Source organism: Lutjanus erythropterus, chromosome 15 (genome assembly GCF_056507025.1).
Source record: "Lutjanus erythropterus isolate fLutEry1 chromosome 15, fLutEry1.hap2, whole genome shotgun sequence".
Taxonomy (NCBI): domain Eukaryota; kingdom Metazoa; phylum Chordata; class Actinopteri; order Lutjaniformes; family Lutjanidae; genus Lutjanus; species Lutjanus erythropterus.
The window spans coordinates 18,190,855-18,212,364 of NC_139331.1; the positions used below are offsets into that span (position 1 = coordinate 18,190,855).

Here is a 21,510-nt window from a genome sequence, read left to right on the forward strand (position 1 = left end):
TTCATTCAACTCATCATTTCAAGTCAAAAGACTTCAACTTAAAGTAGCTTGTGTTTATAAGTTTAAGAAGTTTAATTAACTTGGACAAATAAAAATTGTTTATTTACTTTAAGTCAGTCTGAAAAGTTGAGGGGTGATTCCACTAAATTCCTGTATGATACATTACACTCATATTAACAGCAGAAAAAAGATCTGATAAATAGGTGATAATAGCTGATGAGAAATTATTGCAGCATTTTAACTGGTCACTTATTCATTCAGCTGATAGTGATTGTGATTCCCACAAATGCAGCTCATGTTGCACCAATAAAGATTAGTTTAACCTAGTTTTAATTGGATTTTAGCAAAACTAGGTTTTAAATGAGTGAATGCAGATTTAAAATTAAGCAAAACTTCAAAATTGATCTGTTTGGTAAATCCAAGTTTAGCAAAATTGGGCTAAAGAATGCCAGAAGGAAAAATGGAGATGCTTGCTTACCCAAATTTAAAAAATAGATAAATAAAGAATAAATTTGAGTGTATGTTCTGTATCATTGCAATGTATGTTTGCAAAAAAGGTATTGTTAGGTAGCAAGAAAAATAGTTTTATTGTTGAGCTAAAAAAAAAAAAAAAGAAAGAAAGAAAGAGGCCAATATGTTTTATTTGCTAGCTAAAAAAAAAAAAAAAAAAAAAAAAAAAAAAGTGGTTAGCCTACTTTTGATTCAATTATTTTTTTCAACCCATATTAAAAAAGCAATCATTTTGAAAGTCAAACCTCCGCTGGTTTAAGTTTAAAAGTTAATACTGTAACAGACAGAATTAAATTATATCTCATTTTAGAAACTAAACAGAGGTGTAAAGAGAGGTTAAAATGTCATCTTTCCTAAAATTGTGCTAATTTAAAAGTTTGGTACAACGTAAATTAAAGTTAGACCATGATTTAATTGGGGTTAAAAATGAGTCTCTGTTGGTGCGACCCAGCCTCAGTGTTGTTTTGTAAGTGTCATGGCGGCAGGATGGTCACCTTGTGGTCAGTGGAGAATTTATTGCTTAGTTTTTATGGTGCCACAAGAAGACCCATATAACTTATTCACACTCCTCACATATCATTGAATGTGCTTCATAAACAGAGGTTTACATTACAATTTATCAAAGAATTTACCACATTTGATCGACCATGAAGTAGACTGATTTATTTTGTGGCTTCCTCACGAAGAGACATCATGACATCACATAAAAATGTCTTTTGTCAAAGGTTACTAAATGCTTTGACAACAGTGAACGTCACTTTTTCCTCTACTGTAAATGATACAATGAAACTAAAGTGAAGCGCAGGATGAAACTCAACCTTGGCTTCAGCTGTGACTCGTGGCCGGCTGTAACTGCTGTTCTGACTGTTCCCCCCCAAACCAATAAAACACGCCCATCATCGTGCAGTTGCTTCCTTGTTTCTCCGTATCCTTCTCTTTCTTTCACCCTGTTTCTTTCTTTTTTTTCTCCAAAAAGGATCCATTGACATTCGGTGTAAAATAGGGAGTCAGGGTGGGGTGGAGGGGGGGGGCTGAACAGAGGAACGGCAGGGGTGTAGGGTGTCTCGAGCCCAGTGTGAACAGCTGAGAGGTGTGATTTCACAGGCTGGCTCCCCCCTGTCAGGGCCCTGATTGGGCCGGACAGGAGGCGCAGGAGAGGCCCGGGCTTCTAAAGGACACCAACAGGTGGGAGGCCGCTTTGGAGGGGGGCGCTCCTGGCGGGATAGAAAAGGCCGATCTGCATGGCCTGTTGTGGGCACAATCCACCGGGCCAGATACGGAGGAGGATGGTTGACCGCAGGATAGCTGAGGAGAAGAGAGGAGAGGGGCAGGATGAAGTTGGAGGGGAGCTGAGTTTGAGTTGGGTTGGGGGGAAAAGAGGGCAGCTTCAGGGACAAGGTTCGCCTGAGGGCTAGGTCTTTTATGTGTTTTTTGCTATAGTGCTTCTCTTTAAATCTCCTCTTTTTGATCACTTTTGTAGGAAGCTTTTCCTTTTTTGTTAAAGTAAGAGGTTCATACTGACATCAATTAGCATCAATGTGACAAGGTTTCCTAGATTCAGATGTTACAGACTTTCTGTCCTTCTAGTTTCTTTGCTCTGGGGCACCATGTAGTAAAATCAGGTGTCAAACCAGTTGTTAAATGTTTTCTGTAAGTTTTACGATAGACACGGCTCACCGTGACAGAGCCTGACACCTCTGACAGGTGAGGGGGGGACGCTGAGGTGCGATACAGGAAAGAATCAGGAAATTTGGTGACTTGACATGTGTCTCTCACAGTCTAATCAAAGTAAAGGGGCAAGTCTTTCTGAAGCCCATTTGGTTGGGAGCTGGTTGACATAACAGTGGTTAGATTCATCAAGGAGAGACAGTGTAGGAGACGCCGACTGAACTCAGCGTGGCCTCAAGCTCCACTCCACCACAAGAAAACCACAAGAGGAAACCCAGCAGCAATGAAGGTGAGTAAAACACTCAGTTTCATTTCAAGTAAATACAATTTTACCACTCAGTTCTGCCTTATGAAGGAGATTTTTACACAGTTGTTGGGATTAAAACAATTTGGCATGGCATAGTGTTTAGGAAAGAGTGACCTTTGTGTGCTGCAAGTCTTTGCCTCGCCCTCCAGAGTTATTTAAACATCAGCATCATCACATTGGCATTACCCATCAAAGAGCTGCAGTATTCATCAGATATTTTCTGATACTTATTGTGACAAACGAGCCATGTAACTGATATTTTTCTTTTTTACGGATTGGAAGGTTCTGTTTTTTTTTGCTTGTGAAGACTTCAAAACAAAAATTAAACCTGAACTTTAGCCTTCAGTTACCCAAACTTTAAAATTTCTAACAAGTCTGATGCCGCCATCACGTGTCCTTCTTGCTAGCTCCGTCACAGTTAACCATTGTTAAGCCGGGTTGTTCCTGCTACTCTGCATCTGTGGCTATGAAAGGGTGCTTTGTGTGTGCGAGGAGCGGTGAATCCAGTTGTTGCCCCTTGTGAGGACATGCTTCCTTATATCCCCATATTAATACACCACTTATGGAATGTAAGGAAGTGTGTGGTTTCAAGGGGACACGAGCGCCGACCACACCAGGAAGAAATTTTATTCTTTATTCAAAAAGATGGAGCTTCATTGTCTGAGTGTGTCTTTGTTTTATGAGCTGGGAGGGGGATGTCAGGGTTCATGAGTGTGTGTGTGTGTGTGTGTGTGTGTGTGTGTGTGTGTGTGTGTGTGTGTGTGTGTGTGTGTGGCAGGACAACAGGTGAAAGGCCCGTTCCCCTCTCCTTCAGCTCAGGCACGTGTGCAGTTAGCATTACTCCCGGGGATCCGCTGATCGGGTCTCAGGGACTTCTTGAAAAATTCCTGCCCTGCCCCAACGGCTGACAGTCAAGGAGGATTGACAGACCACAGCTGTCACCCATTATAGCAACCGCAAAAAAGGGAAGAGAGGGGAGGGAGGGCGAGAGATGTGGAGCTGTCACTGGGGGTGAAGGTTTCTGCTCCTGTAGGCTGGATTTGGAAGGAAATAGGGCGATGTGACCGGCTGTCAGGCTTCCCAAACCTCTAAAATAGGAACTATCTGCTTGGTAACATGGAGTTTTTGGTGTTGTAATTATGCAGGATGTGTCAGTAGTGATCATTTTTCTCTTTCTGTGTCCCATCAGGTAAGGCAGAAGTGGACATGACGGCCTGACAGCTTGCAGATGATGTCCGCCTTCAATTCCCACTCTTCTTCCTCTCTCATTTCCTTCTTTTTCTGTGTCCTCTACCCATGTAACCTCTCCCCCCGTCCTCCCTGCATGCCCCCTCCTGCCCTCTCTCTGTCCCGCTCTGCCTGTTCTTGCAGCTGAAGCGACACGCCTTGCTGTGGCTGGTCAAACGGAACCAAGTCAGGTGTTTCTGTGAGGTTTGGTCCCCTTCAACCAGCTACTGCGTCGTGAATTCAGTCAGCGTGGAATCAAAGACACAGTGGCGTTGTGGTGTATATGCTGCATACTTTATAGAGGTGGTAGTGTGCTGAAAATGTGAGATTACTTCTTTTCTTCTGTGGTTGGCTGTTTGTTGTTTGCTGTATGGCGATGGATGTTAATAAAAGAAAGCTGACGACATGCAGTGGTGAATTCAAATTTCTTCTAAATGCCTGAAATTAAAAAGAAATCCAAATACACAGATAATTGGACAGTTAAAGTCTGATGATGACATTTTTAATTGCACTACCAACAGCTCATAACAGATGATTCATACACAATACTGCCTTTAGTTAAACATACCTCCCCCCAAAAAGTCTAATTTGACCTCTTTAAAGTGAGATGAGACCTAATTAGACTTGTTTACTGTAATAATAGTTAGGTTATGATGACTTTTGTCCACCCTGTAAGAAATGTATTCTATATTCTTTGTCATATGTCCTTAATTATTTTGTGCCCTCATTTATTTACATTGAGTCACATTGAGTTACATTGAGTCTTCAGTCTTTTAAAGTTGATCTTAGATTCTATTTTTTCAGTGCATGAACCCTTTCGTACCTCGTCACAAAAATGTAAACACACAAGAAGCACACACACGCACAAAATACAAAAATGTTGATTAGAACAGATGTGTCATCTTCTCTTATTTTGTTTATTTGTTTTACATCCCAGTCTGACAGTGCACCTCATCTGTGATTCCAATAAAAATGACAATGTTCAGGGATGTTCAGGAATTAAACTGAAACTGTCCTGTTACTATTAAAGCTCCAGGTCTGAAACCCATCTTTCATAACCATTTCCATCACCGATCCACATGTTCACCCATAATATAAAGTGAACTGTCGCTCTTTAAACTCAGTTACACTCTATGTGCTTCTTGTTTGGTGTAATAAACTACGTGCAGTGTCATTTATGTGTTATACAAGTAGCCTAACTTTCAAAATTAAGGGATTCATATTTAATATAATCACAAAAAATATTTAAAATTGCCAAAATTAAATATCTTGGCTGATGGAATGATTGCAGTTACAAAACACACAGTTCACAAGGATTCAATCTACAGTCAGAGTTAACAGGGTTCAGGGGAAATCTCTTGTAAAAATGATAATGATATGTAGAGGATTTAATAAATGTAACATCTACACAAAATGTCATGCTGTACAGCACCATTTACTGATTAATGAATAATCTTTGCATGGAAAGTAAGTTGCACACAACTAGATATGTTAAAGAAAATTGAACGAAAATGCTCTATAGCCTATGTATTGAAATAAATTATGTAAAACAATGTGCAATATTTCAACTGCATGATTATATGCACAATTTACATAGATTTATATTCTAGCATAATGTATATATGTGTGTGATGGCCTGACATAATAAATATATTTTATGCATTATATATATAACTCTTTACATAACTAATTTCTCACTGCCTATATATATTTCTGTTCCTGAATGGGGAAATCTGTAATGTGACCACAATTTTGAATTTTTTTCATAAAATTTCAGATTTCTGATTCTGAAATATTATTAATACTGACCTAGATGACCAGAAAGCTGTTATGAAAGTGGGTCAAATGTAATATACAGCAAAAGCTTTCTGACTCGGTTTATGAGGAAATGATTCATGATAAGGAAGTCATTTAAAGCTAGTTAACCTTTAAAGACATTTGGAGCGGAGGCGGCAGCAGCACCACATTCAGCCACAAGGAGGCGATATACATTTTAGGGGTCAGTAGTTTCTACAGCAGCAGCAGAGGAAGTGAAGCGGTACCGTAAACATGGCTGACAACGGGGAGACAGGTGAGTCTGGGAGTGTGTAACAGCAGGAATTTATCACCGTTTACAGGTATTTTGATTACGTCGTTGTAGGCACGGCGACAAAACGTCCCGCGCTTATAAAATGTGGTTTGCGGTCTTTGGGTTTCGCTCGTAGCGAAGTTAATTCAATCATTATGCTAGTGCTGCTAACGTTAGCATTGAAAGCAAGTCAGAGGTCCCATCGCGCTAGACAGAGTTGTTCAACGGGAGACATCGCGATGTTATTGCATCATCTTTTCGAGTATTTTATAAAATTATCATGACAGCTAAAAAACGCGTGTTTTAAGATGTAATTGTGCCGTGAAGATGATGGTAGACAGTTCTGTCTCTGGTGTCGTTAGCATGATGCAAACCTAGCCAGTTCAGTGACATATGTACAGTGGCATCACCAGCACTGAATGATTGCTGAATAAAGGCTGGACTTAAAATTAATGCCCATCATTTTACAAAAGGGAACAGAGGTGTGATATACCTAATCATAGTATCATAATCTGTTCAGAGAGGCAGTTGGGTGTTTTATATTTTAATCTCGTGCCTTATGTCTGTTACCTCCATGCTTTATCTGTTGTTTTATCCTTTTTTATATATATCTCATTATGATTGATTGTTTTGTTTTTTTTGACTGTGTAGTATTTTGTGATAAGTGTCAGTGCGATATAAGCTTTACTTGCTTGTAGATCTTAATTTCTTGGTTGTTTTTACAGAAGGACCTGGAAAGAAAGATGACATTGAACGAGCAAGGGTTAGTATTTGTCATAATCTCATTTAAAAGCTACATACTTAAAGGGATATTTCTAACAGTAGAAGGTGATCGACACACCCTCAGTTTGGAGAAGCAAAGCGGAGTCTCAATTTAGGAAGCTAAGCGATGTACTACTGTGGACAGGGTCAGCAAAAAATGTATTGTAGTAATTACAGTAATATTACAGTAATCTCAATTCACATATTTGTGCTATCGCATTTCTAACTAATGACAATTCACTTACTGCTTTGGACAAACAAACCACATCACAAAATGCCAGCCACCAGACCACACATTTAAGTTAGACAGAACATTTCTTTGACATTTAAGGTAATCACTTTGTTTAAGTGCTCTAAAATAAGAGAGGAAAAAACTAATAAAAATAAGAATTGTGATCTCAATTCTTATGGAGAAAAATTGTGATTCACATTTGGCAAGAACTGTGCTGCCCTGTTAATCATCTTAGAAAAAAAGCCCACTTGGAAAAAAATTAATGACAGTTTTGGTGAATCCAAACCAACTTTAAGTTGCACAGTAACACAAACAAATGACTGAAGGCAATGGTAGAGCAACCAGTGCCATCGCCCATGGGTTGGTTTGGAGAGGGTGACATTTAGCTTATATAACAGCTGCTTCCTGTTGTAAAGGGCTGTCTGGCGGCAGTGTAAAGCAGAGAAAATATTCTAAATGTGCTTGAGCTGGTTTTGGTTTCCTTATTTGATTTTGCTGCTGACCCTGTCCAAAGCAGTACATTATTTTACATTTCACTACGTTGCTCCCTTCTGCTTCGCCAAACTGTTTGACCATGTGTGCTGACCACCATCTACTGTAGGTAATACGCTGACTATCTATATTTACTTCATACAACCTTTTTTCTTCAAATCACCCAAACTATCCCTTTTAGGCGTAATTGTAATGTTTTCACTGACCCTCCTTGACATATGCGTTTAACAGAAAGAAGGCAAAGAGCTGACCAAAGAGGAGAAGCAGCGGCTGAGGAAAGAGAAGAAACAGCAGAAGAAGAGCAAAGAGAAAAAAGATGACAAGGCTCCACAGGATAACGAGAAAGAAAAGAAGGCTGTCAGTTCAGATTCTCCAGCTCCCCAGCCCCCATCACAACCCACAACACAGAAAGGTGCCTATTAAATGGACCCCACCACTGGGTCTTGTAGTTGTAGCATGGAAATGTGTCACATTAGGGTTGGTGTATTTTTTGGTCATTCAGTTTTACTTTCAGAACTGGGAATTAAAAATTAAAAATGGATTTTAATTTTAAAATATAAAAAATAAGCAATTTGTATGGAAACATCTGTCTCACTGTGGTCCATGACTTGCAATTAATTAAGTCTGATGCGTCTCCTTCAGCTCCTTCAGCAGTGCCTGCTCCGGTTCCTGTGCCTGCCTCAGAAACTCCTGCCCCGGCAGACAAGCCAGCTAAGAGTAAAGCAGAGCTGAAAGCTGAGAGGAGAGCTCGGCAAGAGGCTGAGAGGGCCTCCAAACAGGGCAAGAAGGGAGAGGTGGGGCAGCAGGCGGCCACGGGGAAACCGAAAGCACCTCCTAATGAGCTGCAGCCAGGTACTGTAACAGCCTGGAGGTCAGCACAAGTAGTGACAATCTGAAATTAAACACTGTATATAGTGTGGAGGAAGTCATACTTGTTATGTGTTTTCAGTGGTAAAGAGGCTCCCAGAACATATCCAGGCGGACAACCCGGAGGTTTTAAAGAAACTGGCAAAGAAGTTGGAAAGACAACAGGTTAGCTACTTTATGTATCATCTCTAAAAACTTTGACTCATGAAAGCATGCTTTGTTTTTTGCTTTTGTGTTGCATTTTGATTCAATCCTGAGTACAGTAACTACAAATTCATTGTAAGTGTAGTGTATTGTATTGTCCTCCCAGTTCTATTCACTATAACACACTTAAGGAAATATATATTGTGTAACTGTTGAACTCATGACCACGTAGTACACACACACACATCAGTAGTATCCTCATGCTAGAGCGGAGAGGTTTGTGTTAGTAATGAAAGGATGTTTGCCACACTGTTTGAAAAAACTTTGAGAGCGAGAACACAGTGACCGTAAAAGAATGACTCTGAACAAGGAAATAACAGGATAAAAAAGTAACAGATATTAATCAAGGCTTGTATTAATCTGGAATTACTAAAACTGATAAGAAATAGCCTGGGTGTTGGTCTGCTGCAAATAACATCAATAATTTTCATCATCAACCAATCATTTTCCTTTACTGATAGTTGAAAATATTAACAATCCATTAATCAGTCATAATTAAACATACTGCTGTTTTTATAATTTTTCTCATTTCTCTCCCCATTTTCATGTTTTGCAATTTTTTTTCAAATGTTTTGCCCTAATTTTTAGTCTAGTTCTTGTCATTCAATTTTTATGCCTCTGCCTGATAAAACAAGTTAAATGAAGCACAATTGCTACTGTTTCTAGACTATTAATTAATTATCTATTAATACGTTTTCATTTGTTAAATTCTTCATGAAATTGATTAATGATTGATCATCAACATCCCTACTTTGTCATTGCTCATTGAATAATGTTCAAGAATCAAACAGAGAATTTCACTGAGACAGTTCTCAAACTCTTAAGTGTGTTAATCATGTTGAGTCATTCACTGCAACCTAACCATGGGTGGGAACCGCATGTGATTGTACCTAACATTTCTTTCAGACACCAGAATACAGTGCTGCTACAAAGGTCAAGGTCTGACTTTCCTAAATGTGTGCCATCGACATGTGTTTAATTTTTGTTTTGTTTGCTAACCTGTAATTGTATTGTACTCCAGCACTGTTCATTAAATGAAAAGTTAGTGTTGGAAACAGTTTGTCCGTTAGGATAGAGGTGGTATGTATTTAAGAAATTTGTATCTTATATATTGTGTCTTTTTGTTCTTTGTATTTGTTTGTTTGCTGTGCAGGTTTATGGTTGCACTCCGTACCGCTCTGTTTGTCTTTAGAGTGTACTTACAACAAAATCCTGTGTGATAAAAGTCACATTGCCAAAGTTAAACATGATCAAATCTGTGAGTTTTATTTGAGAGTAGCCTTTCATTAGTAATGTAGGACCGCAGCTCTATAGTGACCTTTTTTCTCTGTGTGGTCCACTGAATCTTACTCACAGACATAGCTGTTTATTGAATTTATGATGAGGCTGTGCTGTGACTGTGTGTGAACGTCATGATCTGTTTTAACCTCTGAATTACTGGCAACTGATTGCAGTGGTCTCTGAATCTGCTTTATTTCAGATCCCGCTCCGGTCAGACTACGGCTACAAAGTCAGCCTGTTTTCTCACCTCCACCAGTACAGTCGCAAAGCTCCTCTAACACAGCAACTCGGGTAAACTGACAAAAACACATTTAGTACAGCAGCTTCTCTTTGCCATCTGTGAAGAGTTTGACTCATGTAGTGTCAATAATTTGTACCACTTAGGATTACCTTAAATCTCACTGATTGTTAGTGAAATGTATTTGTGTGTTGCAGCATTCCCTCCACAGTGATTCATCCTGCTATTGTTCGACTGGGTCTCCAGTATTCACAGGGCATAGTGGCAGGATCCAACGCTCGCTCTGTTGCCCTGCTGCATGCTTTCAAACAGGTACAGAGCAAAGACTGTTTAGTCTGAGGGCTTTAGATCCTACAGAGCAACAAAAAAAACCTTTTTGTTTATTTGATTTGGTTTATCATTGAGTACTGTACAATGAAAGTGCAATATATCATCAGATATGGCTACAAAAACGTCCTGCGGGGGGGCCTGGTTCAGCTGCGTTTTCAAAATAAAAGCCCCAAAAGGCAAATGACAGAAGGCAACAAAAAGCTGACAGGGGCTCTGTGGTGTGAAAGATTTTCAACTTAAAAGCCCCCAGAGACAAAAAACAGCTTACTGGGGGGCCCTGGAGTAAACTGGATTTTCAAAATAAAGTAATGGGAGCGTATGGCAGGCTTCATGAGCACTGAAGACTTTCAAAATAAAAATTAGTTTATCCTTATTCCAACTAAGACATCTCTTATAAGTCTCTACACTATAACTCTTATTTCACCACCCTTCAGTACTTGCACTACATTTTTCTCCTTTTATTCCTTTCGTCTTCAGACTCTTCATAATTCCTTCAGCTGCTCCTTCATACAAAGTCAGACAGCAGTGTTGGTTTATCAAGTTATGTCGTTCAACTGCCAACTTTACATGAAGCAGAACTGTCCACCTTTAAGTGTTTCAAGCAATGCTGTTGTCCATCCATGTAATTCAGCTCAGTGTCAGTTTTTCAGCCACCAGAAATCCCACCATATTTTCTCCAGAAATTGCTTTTTCTGGTAGCTTGAAGTTGATTTTGTTTTTATTAATGAAAATAAATTTTAAGTCAACAAACTAAAATCAATGTTTTTTTCTCTTCAGGTAATAAGGGACTATACTACACCTCCAAACGAGGAGCTATCTAGAGACTTGGTCAACAAGCTGAAACCTTATATCAGGTACAAAAAGTTTTCCACATTTGGTCATGTAGCATCACTAGTTTAGCCTGATCAGTTTAGGTTTTGCTACAACCTGTTATCCTGATTTGTTGTCTTCTCTTATTTTTCTTGCAGTTTTTTGAATCAGTGTCGCCCTCTGTCAGCCAGCATGGGTAATGCAATCAAATTCATCAAGAAGGAGATCTCCAACATTTCCAGTCAATGCAAAGAGGAAGAGGTTAGTGCCACACTTTTGATACAGTAAGCTTAATGATACTGATTTACATTTTCCGTCTCTTTTACCCCCTCATGTCTTGTCTCTTTGTCTTTCTCTGTTTAGGCAAAGAGCAAACTGCTGAACTGCATCGATAGCTACATTAATGAGAAGATTGTTCTTGCCGCTGAAGCTATCGCCAAGTCCTCCATAGAAAAAATCAGTGATGGAGATGTCATCCTAGTTTATGGATGGTAAGCCATTTAAAGCTGACATGTCAGGAAAAAAAAACATTCAGCTGTTTCTGCTACCAATCATTGCTTAATGTTATTTCATAATATCATGCAAAATAAATGCAACTCTTACACTGCGCAATCACGCCCAAACTCTTATTTTTAAACCACTCAACACTTTCTCTTCCCTTTTCTTTGTCTCGCCATACAACTCCCATCTTCCTTCCACATTCTCTTCTTACATCAATGCCTCTGCTTTTCAGCTCATCACTGGTCAACCACATCTTGTGTGAGGCCTTTGAGAAGAAGAGGAAGTTCCGTGTAATTGTGGTAGACAGCCGGCCTCGACTGGAGGGCCGGGAGGCCCTGAGGCGGCTGGTCCAGAGAGGCATCAGCTGCACCTACGTCCTTATCTCGGCTGTCTCCTACATCCTTCCAGAGGTAAGTAGTGTTATAAAAATTCTTCGTCTAAATAGTGAGAGTTGCTAGTTCTCTGAACAGTTACCAAGACGGTGTGATGAATCAAATCTCTTTACTTCATGCAGCACAGAGAGAAGATTCTTCTCTGAATGTCTTTCATAGTGTCTTACCTTATATGCAAAAACAACAGTTGCTGATTCCATGCCAATGTTGATTCAATCATTTCCTTTTTCAGATGTTAACAATGTGGAAGCACAGTAACCTTTCTGATTACAATGTCCCATTGATTTTACGCTCAAACTTAGTCATCTTCCTTCCTCACAACTTAGACACAAAGAATCCCATAATCAATACATTGAATATTCATCAAAATTGTTCATCTTCCACAATAGAAAACGTTCACAAATTAGAGCCTTAGTAGCACATTAAATGTCTTTACTCTGTGTGGATATGTCATAATACACCCTGAACTTGGATGTTGTAGGTATCAAAGGTGTTCCTTGGTGCTCACGCTCTGCTGGCCAACGGCTATGTCATGTCTCGCGTGGGGACGTCACAGATAGCTCTGGTGGCCAAAGCCTTTAACGTGCCTGTGCTGGTGTGTTGTGAGACCTACAAGTTTTGTGAGAGGGTGCAGACGGATTCCTTCGTGTCCAATGAACTGGGTATGGAATTAATGTAGCCGGTGGCGGCTTGATGGATTTGTTTAATTGTTGAAAGTGTCTGTTTCTTTAAAGGGATAGTTCAGATTATTTGATGTGGGTTGTAAGAGGTACTTCTCTATAGTCAGTACATTCCCTACCATAGATGGTGGATGGCACGCCCCCAGTTCAGAGAAACACCAGGAGTAGAAGGCTGAGCAATGTCAAAGGTATTTTAGCCACCTAATGGGGTCAGTGTCAACACAGTGCTCACTTTCCATGCTGGTGCCTCTCACTGCTTCTACAAACTGGGGCATGTGTCAACCAGATCAAAAAACCCTAACTATCCACTTAAAGGGACTCGATCACTTCAGTTGTTGCTTTTGATCAATTTTACCGCTTTTAAGCAAATCTCTTCCAAACGTCAGATGAAGAATGTCAGAATGAGTCCAAATTTATCTTCATGTGTCCATCGCAGATGACCCGGATGACCTCATTGTGACCCACTCTGGGAAGACCCAGCTAGAGCACTGGCAGGACGTGCCCTCACTTGGCCTGCTCAACCTGGTGTATGATGTGACACCACCTGACTTCGTGGACCTCGTGATCACAGAATTGGGAATGATCCCCTGCACTTCGGTCCCTGTGGTGCTGCGAGTAAAGAACGTGGACCAGTGAACGACCCCGTGCTCACGTCAGCCTGAGCCCAGAGGGTGTTTCTCTGTGTTTTGATGGGGGGGGAGTTTGTGTGCACAAATGCATGCACACAACACAAATTATCGTGCTTTTAGCATGCAATAAATATATATCTGAAATGGCATACGCTTTCTAAACAGAGTCCATGTGTGTTTTTTATACCAGGGCTGGATAATTAGAGATTTGAGGAGGGTAGCTCTGTCTTTTTAGTATTGGGTATGGGCTAGATGTTTTAATAGATCCATGTTATGAACTGTTTCTTAACAACAGAACATTTAATTGTCAGTATTTAGAGCAGAACAATTCCACTGTGGTTCACAACCAAAGTTTACCACAGCATGCAATTTTAAACTAGCCAGAAATGGTTCCCTAATTACAGTTGGAGCTGCAGCATCTCAAGACGAACTTTATGGCTCGCTTAAATCCTCCAGACTAGTTTTTAATGACTGGATCAATTTAACGGGATGGAGAAAAATAAGACATGAACCAGGCAGGTAGTAAAACTTGTTTTGGCAAAGGAACTCGGATCATTCATTATGTGCACAAAAGCAACTGATACGCACATACTTCAAATATAATATTGGCAGAAATGTTAGTTTTCAACACCAGGGGAAAACAATAGTTGGAACAAGCAACATTTTATCCACAGCTACACACCGTATTTTTTTGTTTAAATTTTAATGATTGACATCATGATTTAGTGAATTTGTCTTGGTTTTTGCTCTGAGTGGAGTACATGTTCAACATGCAGTAAACAGATTTCCTCAAATATTCTTGAGGATACGTAGATACACATTCAGTGCATGTTTGGCACAGTTAACAGCAAGCAAATAGTCTGATTTTTAAAAACATCTTCATTAATACCTTGTGTCAGTTGAATACACTTAAACATATGGCTAAAGTGTTAACAGTGGTATTATTGTCATAAATTTCAGAAATTTAAAACTTGGGGCAACGTGTGTTCAAATTAATTCACTCTCTAAAATTGCACTGATGTTGCAGTCAAAAAAGTCAGTGCCAGTTAAAAATGTAGCTGCCCCAAAAAGGTGTAAAATAAAATAAAGCATAATTTCTAAAAGAGGGCTTGGGTCACCTCAGACCTTGTGTCAGCATTTTCCCTCACAGAACAGTCAGTTTCAGCTCAGTAGATCATTGCACATGAGGTGGTTCAACCTCAGAGCGACTTGGCCTTACGCCTCTGGGTGACCCACAGCACGATGGAGATCACAATCGTAGACGCTCCGAGAGGCCCAAACACCTGCAGGGCTGGGAACTCCCCCTGTTGACAATGAAAATTAATTCGTAGAGATTCAAGTGCAGCAATATTAAACTTGCTAATCAGGCACATACATAAATAATGATTCAGATAAAGCTGCTTGCAGGACTGACCTCCCGGAGACATTTGTATCCATGATAGTTGTCAGCACAGCTGCATTCAAAGAAGCCAGGGCCGTAGGGAGCACAGAGCGAGTTCTCTGGGCAGTTAATGGCTGAGGAGGATTGTCAGTAATTATGAGATGAACAGATGTCATGTATTACTGGAGGACTGCATCAGTTTAAGAGTTCATGTGTCACAATGGAGGATTATCAGATGGGAACTTACACAGCTGTCCAGTCTGGTTACACATATTTCTCTGGCCCTCACAAACACGTCTTCCATCTTTGACCTCCACCTTTTCCCAAGAAGAGTTGCCTCCTGGACAAACTATGTCTTGCGGTAAAATCCTACAGAGATGTAAAAAAAAAATAAGACTAACTTTATATTCATGAGTAGCTGTCATAGTTTGAGTTTGATTTTTGTGACTGAATGCTTACATGTAATTTAACTCAAGAAATCCTTGAAATGCTGTGTCGCTGATGTTGACAATGGGATTGAGTGAGAGATCTCTGCAAAGCAAAAATTTATAAAGTGAAAAAAAAAACAGAACGGCAAAGACAAGTGGTTCCACGTGGATATTAATAATAAAAATTAATAAGATGTGTTCATACATTCCTCATACTGAGAGTGCTCTATTTATGCACCGGTGTGGGGTTTCACGATTTCTTTTTTTCTCTTAGGAGTAGTTAAAGAGTTTTGGTCTTTGCCAGAAGGAGAGATTTAAGATTTTATTTGCTGCCAGGAAAAAAAACTTTCCAAAACTCCAGCTGCCTAAGAATGTGTTTAACTTACCAACACAGATCATTCTGAGGAATTGCTCTCACTTGTTACCCTGAGTGCAGCAGTTCTGCAGTTTACAACAATTTATCATGTAGATCTGACCCTTACAATCATGAATAATCAACACAGACACTAGTGATGAACACAAGGCATCATTAAGGCAGCGTCTTCTGTTAATCCGTCTATGCACGATATTGTATGTTGTGTAAAAGGGTTTCAAACTGTACATACATCATTAATGCAGTTGATGCTCCCTGAAGATCCTCCACGTGAGTTAGTGAACAATTGGACAGATCCAACCTGACACAAACAGAAAAAAACGTGTTGAAAGATTAATGAAACAAACTCAATATTATGTAAATTTAATTTTTTAAAGCTGCAATGCACACACGTTGTATCTATGGAACGAAATGAAGGTCATAATTAAGACAACCAGACAGCAAGTGTACAGGTATGGTAACAGTAATATACATGTAACAGTATTACAAAATAGGAATACTCAAACAGTTCTAATGACCATTTCTTTGGCCAGCACATGAGATTACACTTTTGTGTCTGTGATTACTGTTATATGGATTACTTGACAAAGTAACTTATACAACTTACATTGACAAAGATAAACAAATATAACCAAGCGGAACAAGGAAAAGTGTAAAGGATAATCAACAGTAAGTGTCTCATAATGGCAAAGTAAACACTGACAGGTTGATGCAGGATCACCCTGAAGAGGCTTATTTCATCATACTGACACGCTCACTGTACACAGCTACTTACAAAGAACTGAACTGAAATAGCTGTGGTTTCTATTTCCCTTTTTTTTTTTTTTTTTACACTTTATTTGTTTCTTTATTTTGTTGCCTGGAGAATCATTTATGCATTTCTCTTTTTTATATACGGGTGTTCAGTACACCATTTACTTTTACCACACCTTGTACAGGCCATTTGTGACATGTAGTAAAACGTAATTCCTATTTTCCCGATAGACCCTGAAGGCAACATTAAAGTCCTACCCGATGATGCGTTCTGGTTCGCTTGTGTTGTCATTTCTCAAGCAGCAGCGTCCGTCTATCCGACCAGCGGACGAGGAACAAAACCGGCCCACTGCTGTGCGATTCAAGACCGGACCACTGCAGAGCTGACATACCTGTGATTGTATATCATTACGAAAGGACATTAAAGGTTATAAACCGCAATATTCCCAGTCTTCCTTACTGCCATCTACAGCTACTGTGTCCCCACCAAAACAAGCTGCTTTTCGATGATATGTGGATACGATGTGTCGTTTATTTACTCTGGTAAAGACTACAGCTGTTACATTATCATAACCAAGTCTTACCTGCAGCTCAGTCAGTTGATAACTTCCATAAAAACATAAATAAAAGATCAAAACTAGCACTACAGGTTTCAGCTGGCTACACCCAGCTTTCATTTTCATCGACTGAAGTCATATGATCCTACTGTAGCAGACATGTGACAGGAAGCTGGTCCAGCACTTTTAATTCTGCGCTGCAAGTTGCGCATACATTCAATTTGGAGCATTTATGCTGAGAATCACAGCACTGTAGCAAATAACAAAAGGGTGGAAGAAACCCACACCTACACGGAGAAAATGACTCATAATGTGAGGAATATGGAATAGTGTTTGAAAAAAGATTGATTTATATTTCAAAAATGACTCTGACCACTGCCTGTAATTATGTACACCCAGGCATGTATATTTACTTATGAATATGTATATATGTGTAAATGGAAATGTATTTAATGTACACAAGTATCCAACCTGTCTGTTGTTTATGTTTGCTTGTTTAATTTAGAACTTTGAAATTTTTTCATTACTACGAGCTGTTAATTGGCAGCAGCTAAGCTGCATGTATGCAATTTATATACGAAAAAATAAAGTATAAAAAAACTGAGCATTTAATGCTCATTTAATGTATTACCTGCCTATGTAGTGAATAGAACAAACAATAATACGTACAAATACATATAGTAATCATCTAACTTGTTAATTTGTGTAGAAAATTTCGTGTTATGTCCATAAAACAAATTTTGCAGCCAAACGCCTTCGATTTATTTTAACGTTTTAACAAGAAATAAATAAATATATTTTTTAAAAAAAACTCCAAAGCATTAGAGATTTTTTTTTCTAAATTAAAATATAAAATAGTATAAAATCTAACTGTCCTATTTCTTTAAATTTCTAAAACTGTTGACAAATTCTGGACGTTTTTTTCTGACTAATGAATTTTGACTGCGCTTTCACTGTCACTTTGGGTTGCACCATATAAAGTGGGGACTTCATATTGGGTGATTATACAAGATTCAATGTACAAAGGGAAACATGTTTGGAGCATATTTATAACACTACACTGTAGTGTTATGTCCTTAACTGTAAAAGAAGTGACCGAGATTATATTAATGTTTTCTTATGTTATTTAACTGTGAAGAGTGAAGCACCCCTCGGCTGAAAACGAGATGGTATGGCCCAGAAGGATTGTTGCAATGCCTCTTGATGGGCCACTAGATACACTGAGCACAGAATGGCTTGACGGGCCCTGGTACATCTGCTTTCTCTGCCGTTTCTATCACAGTTTATATATGAGTTTACTCCGTCGCCGTATATTTTTTTCTTCAGCACATGTAGGAGACAGGAAAAACAACCAAAAACCACAACAAGTGCAACTGTCTCCCCTCATATTTCGATAGGTTTACCAACGGCTCTGCGACGCTGTGTGTTGTTTGCAGGAACCAACTGCACCTTTTATCCGAACAGGGAACTTCATCTGGTTACCGCTGATGAATAGACTTACCTGTGTACGTTGAGAGTCAAATCTTACAGTAGGTGGTTTTTAAATTAAATTAAATTACTTAAAAGTGCGTCAAAAGGATATTTTAACGCCAACAGTGAAGGTGTAATTACTTAACACTTGCAACATGGCTGCTGCGGGAACGGCAGTGAGAAAAGTTTGACACTGACGTGGGAGAAGTTTTATGCGGATGTTAGTTGGTGCATGAGTTGTTGTCCAGATAATAAAGTCGTCAGTGGTCTCCTCCAGCCTGACACCGCTTTCCCCGGACTTACAAACCAGTGGATGAACCGTGCGAGAGCCCCCCTCCTCCTCTGTAGTCACCGCCGACAGTCACTGCAGTGGACTTTGTGGGCAAACTGTGTCTTCTTCTCCATCGTCAGGCTGTGGTTGGTGGCGTTTGAGGACTGGTCGTCGGACAGCGGCTGAAAATGCATTTTTCCATACCCGAAACGGAGGTTCGTTCGGGAGAAAATGGATCAACATATGTGGTGAGCATGATAATTTGTGTTTTTGTTTTACCCGTTTTCACTTAGCCTGGGTTTAAACGCTGGCCTCAGCTGGCCTTAGGTCGGATTTATGTCAATGCAGCAGCACGAGTTCGTATGTTTACTGTTAAATGATCTGACGGAACCAGCAGTGATGTGTCACTTCAAGGCAAACAACTGGTAATACAACATACAATTAGCTATTACCTCAGTTACACTATCAAATGCTAATTTGTGTCGTATGTGCATTATTGTTTCATAAGGATACAGCTTAGATAACTGAATTAACCAAATGTAGATCATTAAAACACAAGGAAGTTGTGTAAAAGTGTTTTGACAACCAATACATCCTGTCTAGACAAGCTTTGGACTGAATCAGTAGAGTTGTAACGCCTGGTCTTCACCATGAGTCAACATTATAATTGGCATTGGATTTTAGTTGGTAGACGTAGATGGGAGATGTGGCCACAAACTGTGTCATGGTTATGGTGTGTCCGGAGATACTACCAATTGTCATTTACTGTCAAAGCCACCTGAGGATAGGGCCAAGCACAAGGTGCAAAATTAACTTAATCGTCCACCTACCAAATGGCTAGAGTGTTCACATTTTACTAACCATTGCTATTGTTTTTTGGCTGGTAAATGAAGCAAATCTACCAGCACCATGCCTATTTTGTTAGCATTTGATTGGTGACTGGTGCTGTTGGTTCCCTGGCCAGGCCACATGGACAAAATCATAATATTTATCCTGATGACAATCTATCATAATATTTTTTGACCAAATTGATAATGTGACAATGTTGAAGGTATGGCTGTTGGTACATTCATAAATATTAACACAATGAGATTTTTGATAAATAAGCATAAGTGATATAAAGTAATTATGTTGTTATGTTTGGCATCAGACTTATTTTGTAGATGTTGTCATGTGGCTGCAAAATGCTGCATGTATATGCTGTGTCTGAAATTGGTACCAACTGTCATGTTCTCATTTAGAGGAGACTTGAACGTGGCCCAGTCTCCTTATTTCTCATCTCAAGCACAACAGGCTTCCTTTTGTTTTAAAGGTCTAGTGTGAGATTTATGGGAACTTATTAGCAGAAATAGAATGTAATAAATATGTTACTTTTTCTTTAGTGTTGAATCACCCAAAAAATATGAATTGTTGTATTTTTTTTAACTTAGAACGAGATGGTAATATCTACAGTGCATTGTCTTCCATAGAGGCTGCCAAGTTGTGCCACCACGCTTCTATAGTAGCTCAGGACGGACAAACCAAACATTGGTTTTAGTTGGTGCCTTTCACTTTCTTCACAGTTGTGGTGGCTATCTTTCCTTGGAAAGGAAGGGTGAGGCGAGGTGTTTTGCAATCTGCAAGCTCACTGTAGATGACTCTAAATCTTACCTACTGATTTGACTTAATACTTACATTCTTTCAGAGATGTACAACCATGATATAACAACATTCTTTCTTATTTAGAGAAAATGGCAGCCAACATGACTTTAACTGTATTGTCACACAGTCTTAAAACATAGCAGTCTGGACCCCACATCAAGAACAGTAAATGTCTGGTGTTGGTTATTGGTAGATGTTGTTATGTGGCTGCAAAACGTTGCATGTTGCCATTTACTGTCAAACCCACCTGAGGAGACGTGAGTGTGGCCCTATCTCTGATTCCTCACCTCAGGCACGACAGAGTCCCTTTTGTTTTATAGGTTTGACTCAGCACTTAAATTCTTTCTGAGATTTGCCTCCATGATATAACAACACGCCTTGTTATTTAGAGAAAAATACAGCCAGCATTGCTTGAACTGTATTGTCAAGTCACCAAACTAACAGTTAAATATAGTCTTAAAATATAGCAGTCTTGACAGTACATCAAGAGCAGCAATAATTTGTGGCTCTATCATCTTGCTTGGTTGTTGTACAGCGGGCACACATAGCCTAACTGCATGTTTTTTTTTTCTCTGATTTTAATCTGTTTCTGTGTGCCTCTGAATTGCCATTGTGTTTGAAAGGTGCTACGCCTTGTGTTGCCTCGACACATTGGCAGACATGCTCTGTAGCGCTCACAGAGGATAATTCATGGAGGTTGGTCAAGGACAGCTGTAGTGAAGTATCATAGATATAAACCATTTTAAGCCTTTGATGGATGTTTCACGCTGTTTTCTTCATAAACCATGAGCACCATCCGCAGACACAGTATGTAGTATTTAAAAGATTTACTGACAGCTCTAAATATTTTTTCCTTTTCTGTTGTTGCTTGATGATTTAGACAACAGCATTGGTGTGAATGTCTGATAACATGCCTGTAAACCAGACCTATCCGTGAACACGAGTAGTTACGTTGCTAGGGAACAGCTTGGGTTCAAATGTATTTCCTGTCAGTTATGGATATGACATGAGCAAACCCTACAACAGGAAATAATCTCAGATCCTTTCAGAATGTTAGACCTATAGCTTTCATTAAAAAAAAACATTTAGTATCAGATGTTTTATTGAAGAATGCAGCTTCTCTCAAATTCGCCAGATGCCTTGAAATAACATCTGCAACATCTGATTTCCATGTGACATCACACTGGCTGTGCTCAATGTTGTACACCTGCGAATAACTATTCTACATCTTGACTCCATGTGCTCCAAAGAGGAAAATATCTTGGAATAAGCTCATTAATATTTGAACATGTGAATGTGTTCAGTGTCTCTGTTGCCTCAAGAAGTTCAGAATTAGCTTTGAATATGACCTAGGTGTATACATTTTCTGTAGAAATAGAGAACACAGTAGGCTAACATATGTGCAGGAATTTGATTTATTTTAGTTTATTTCCCACAT

At 39.3% G+C, this 21,510-nt stretch overlaps 3 protein-coding genes and 1 long non-coding RNA gene across 4 annotated transcripts in view; 3 read left to right on the top strand and 1 right to left on the bottom strand.

Moving 5' to 3' along the window:
- Positions 1-1,546: 1,546 nt before the first annotated feature.
- On the top strand, positions 1,547-4,118 carry LOC146314281 (uncharacterized). Its single transcript, XR_014771921.1, has 2 exons — positions 1,547-2,467; positions 3,675-4,118. It is a non-coding gene; the product is annotated as an uncharacterized LOC146314281 (long non-coding RNA).
- Positions 4,119-5,675: 1,557 nt separating this feature from the next.
- Positions 5,676-13,347, top strand: eif2b4 (eukaryotic translation initiation factor 2B, subunit 4 delta). Its single transcript, XM_084737591.1, has 14 exons — positions 5,676-5,783; positions 6,506-6,543; positions 7,498-7,678; positions 7,909-8,118; positions 8,216-8,298; positions 9,244-9,276; positions 9,818-9,909; positions 10,054-10,168; positions 10,964-11,040; positions 11,155-11,257; positions 11,360-11,487; positions 11,730-11,907; positions 12,371-12,551; positions 13,006-13,347. Exons 1-14 carry the CDS (start codon positions 5,762-5,764, stop codon positions 13,203-13,205), a joined length of 1,641 nt encoding a protein of 546 aa, XP_084593717.1. The 5' UTR covers positions 5,676-5,761; the 3' UTR covers positions 13,206-13,347.
- A 566-nt stretch (positions 13,348-13,913) lies between these two features.
- Positions 13,914-16,868, bottom strand: atraid (all-trans retinoic acid-induced differentiation factor). Its single transcript, XM_084737590.1, has 7 exons — positions 16,718-16,868; positions 16,392-16,525; positions 15,613-15,681; positions 15,039-15,110; positions 14,827-14,948; positions 14,613-14,713; positions 13,914-14,502 (listed from the first exon to the last, which is right to left on the bottom strand). The coding sequence occupies exons 1-7, from the start codon at positions 16,814-16,816 to the stop codon at positions 14,398-14,400; spliced, it is 702 nt and encodes a 233-aa protein (XP_084593716.1). The 5' UTR covers positions 16,817-16,868; the 3' UTR covers positions 13,914-14,397.
- Positions 16,869-17,858: 990 nt separating this feature from the next.
- The window catches only part of snx17 (sorting nexin 17), a 36,943-nt gene continuing 33,291 nt past the window's right edge, over positions 17,859-21,510 (top strand). The window contains exon 1 of the mRNA XM_084737334.1: positions 17,859-18,679. Within this exon, the coding sequence (XP_084593460.1) occupies positions 18,620-18,679 (60 nt within the window). The 5' untranslated portion in view covers positions 17,859-18,619. The remainder of the gene's footprint in view (positions 18,680-21,510) is intronic.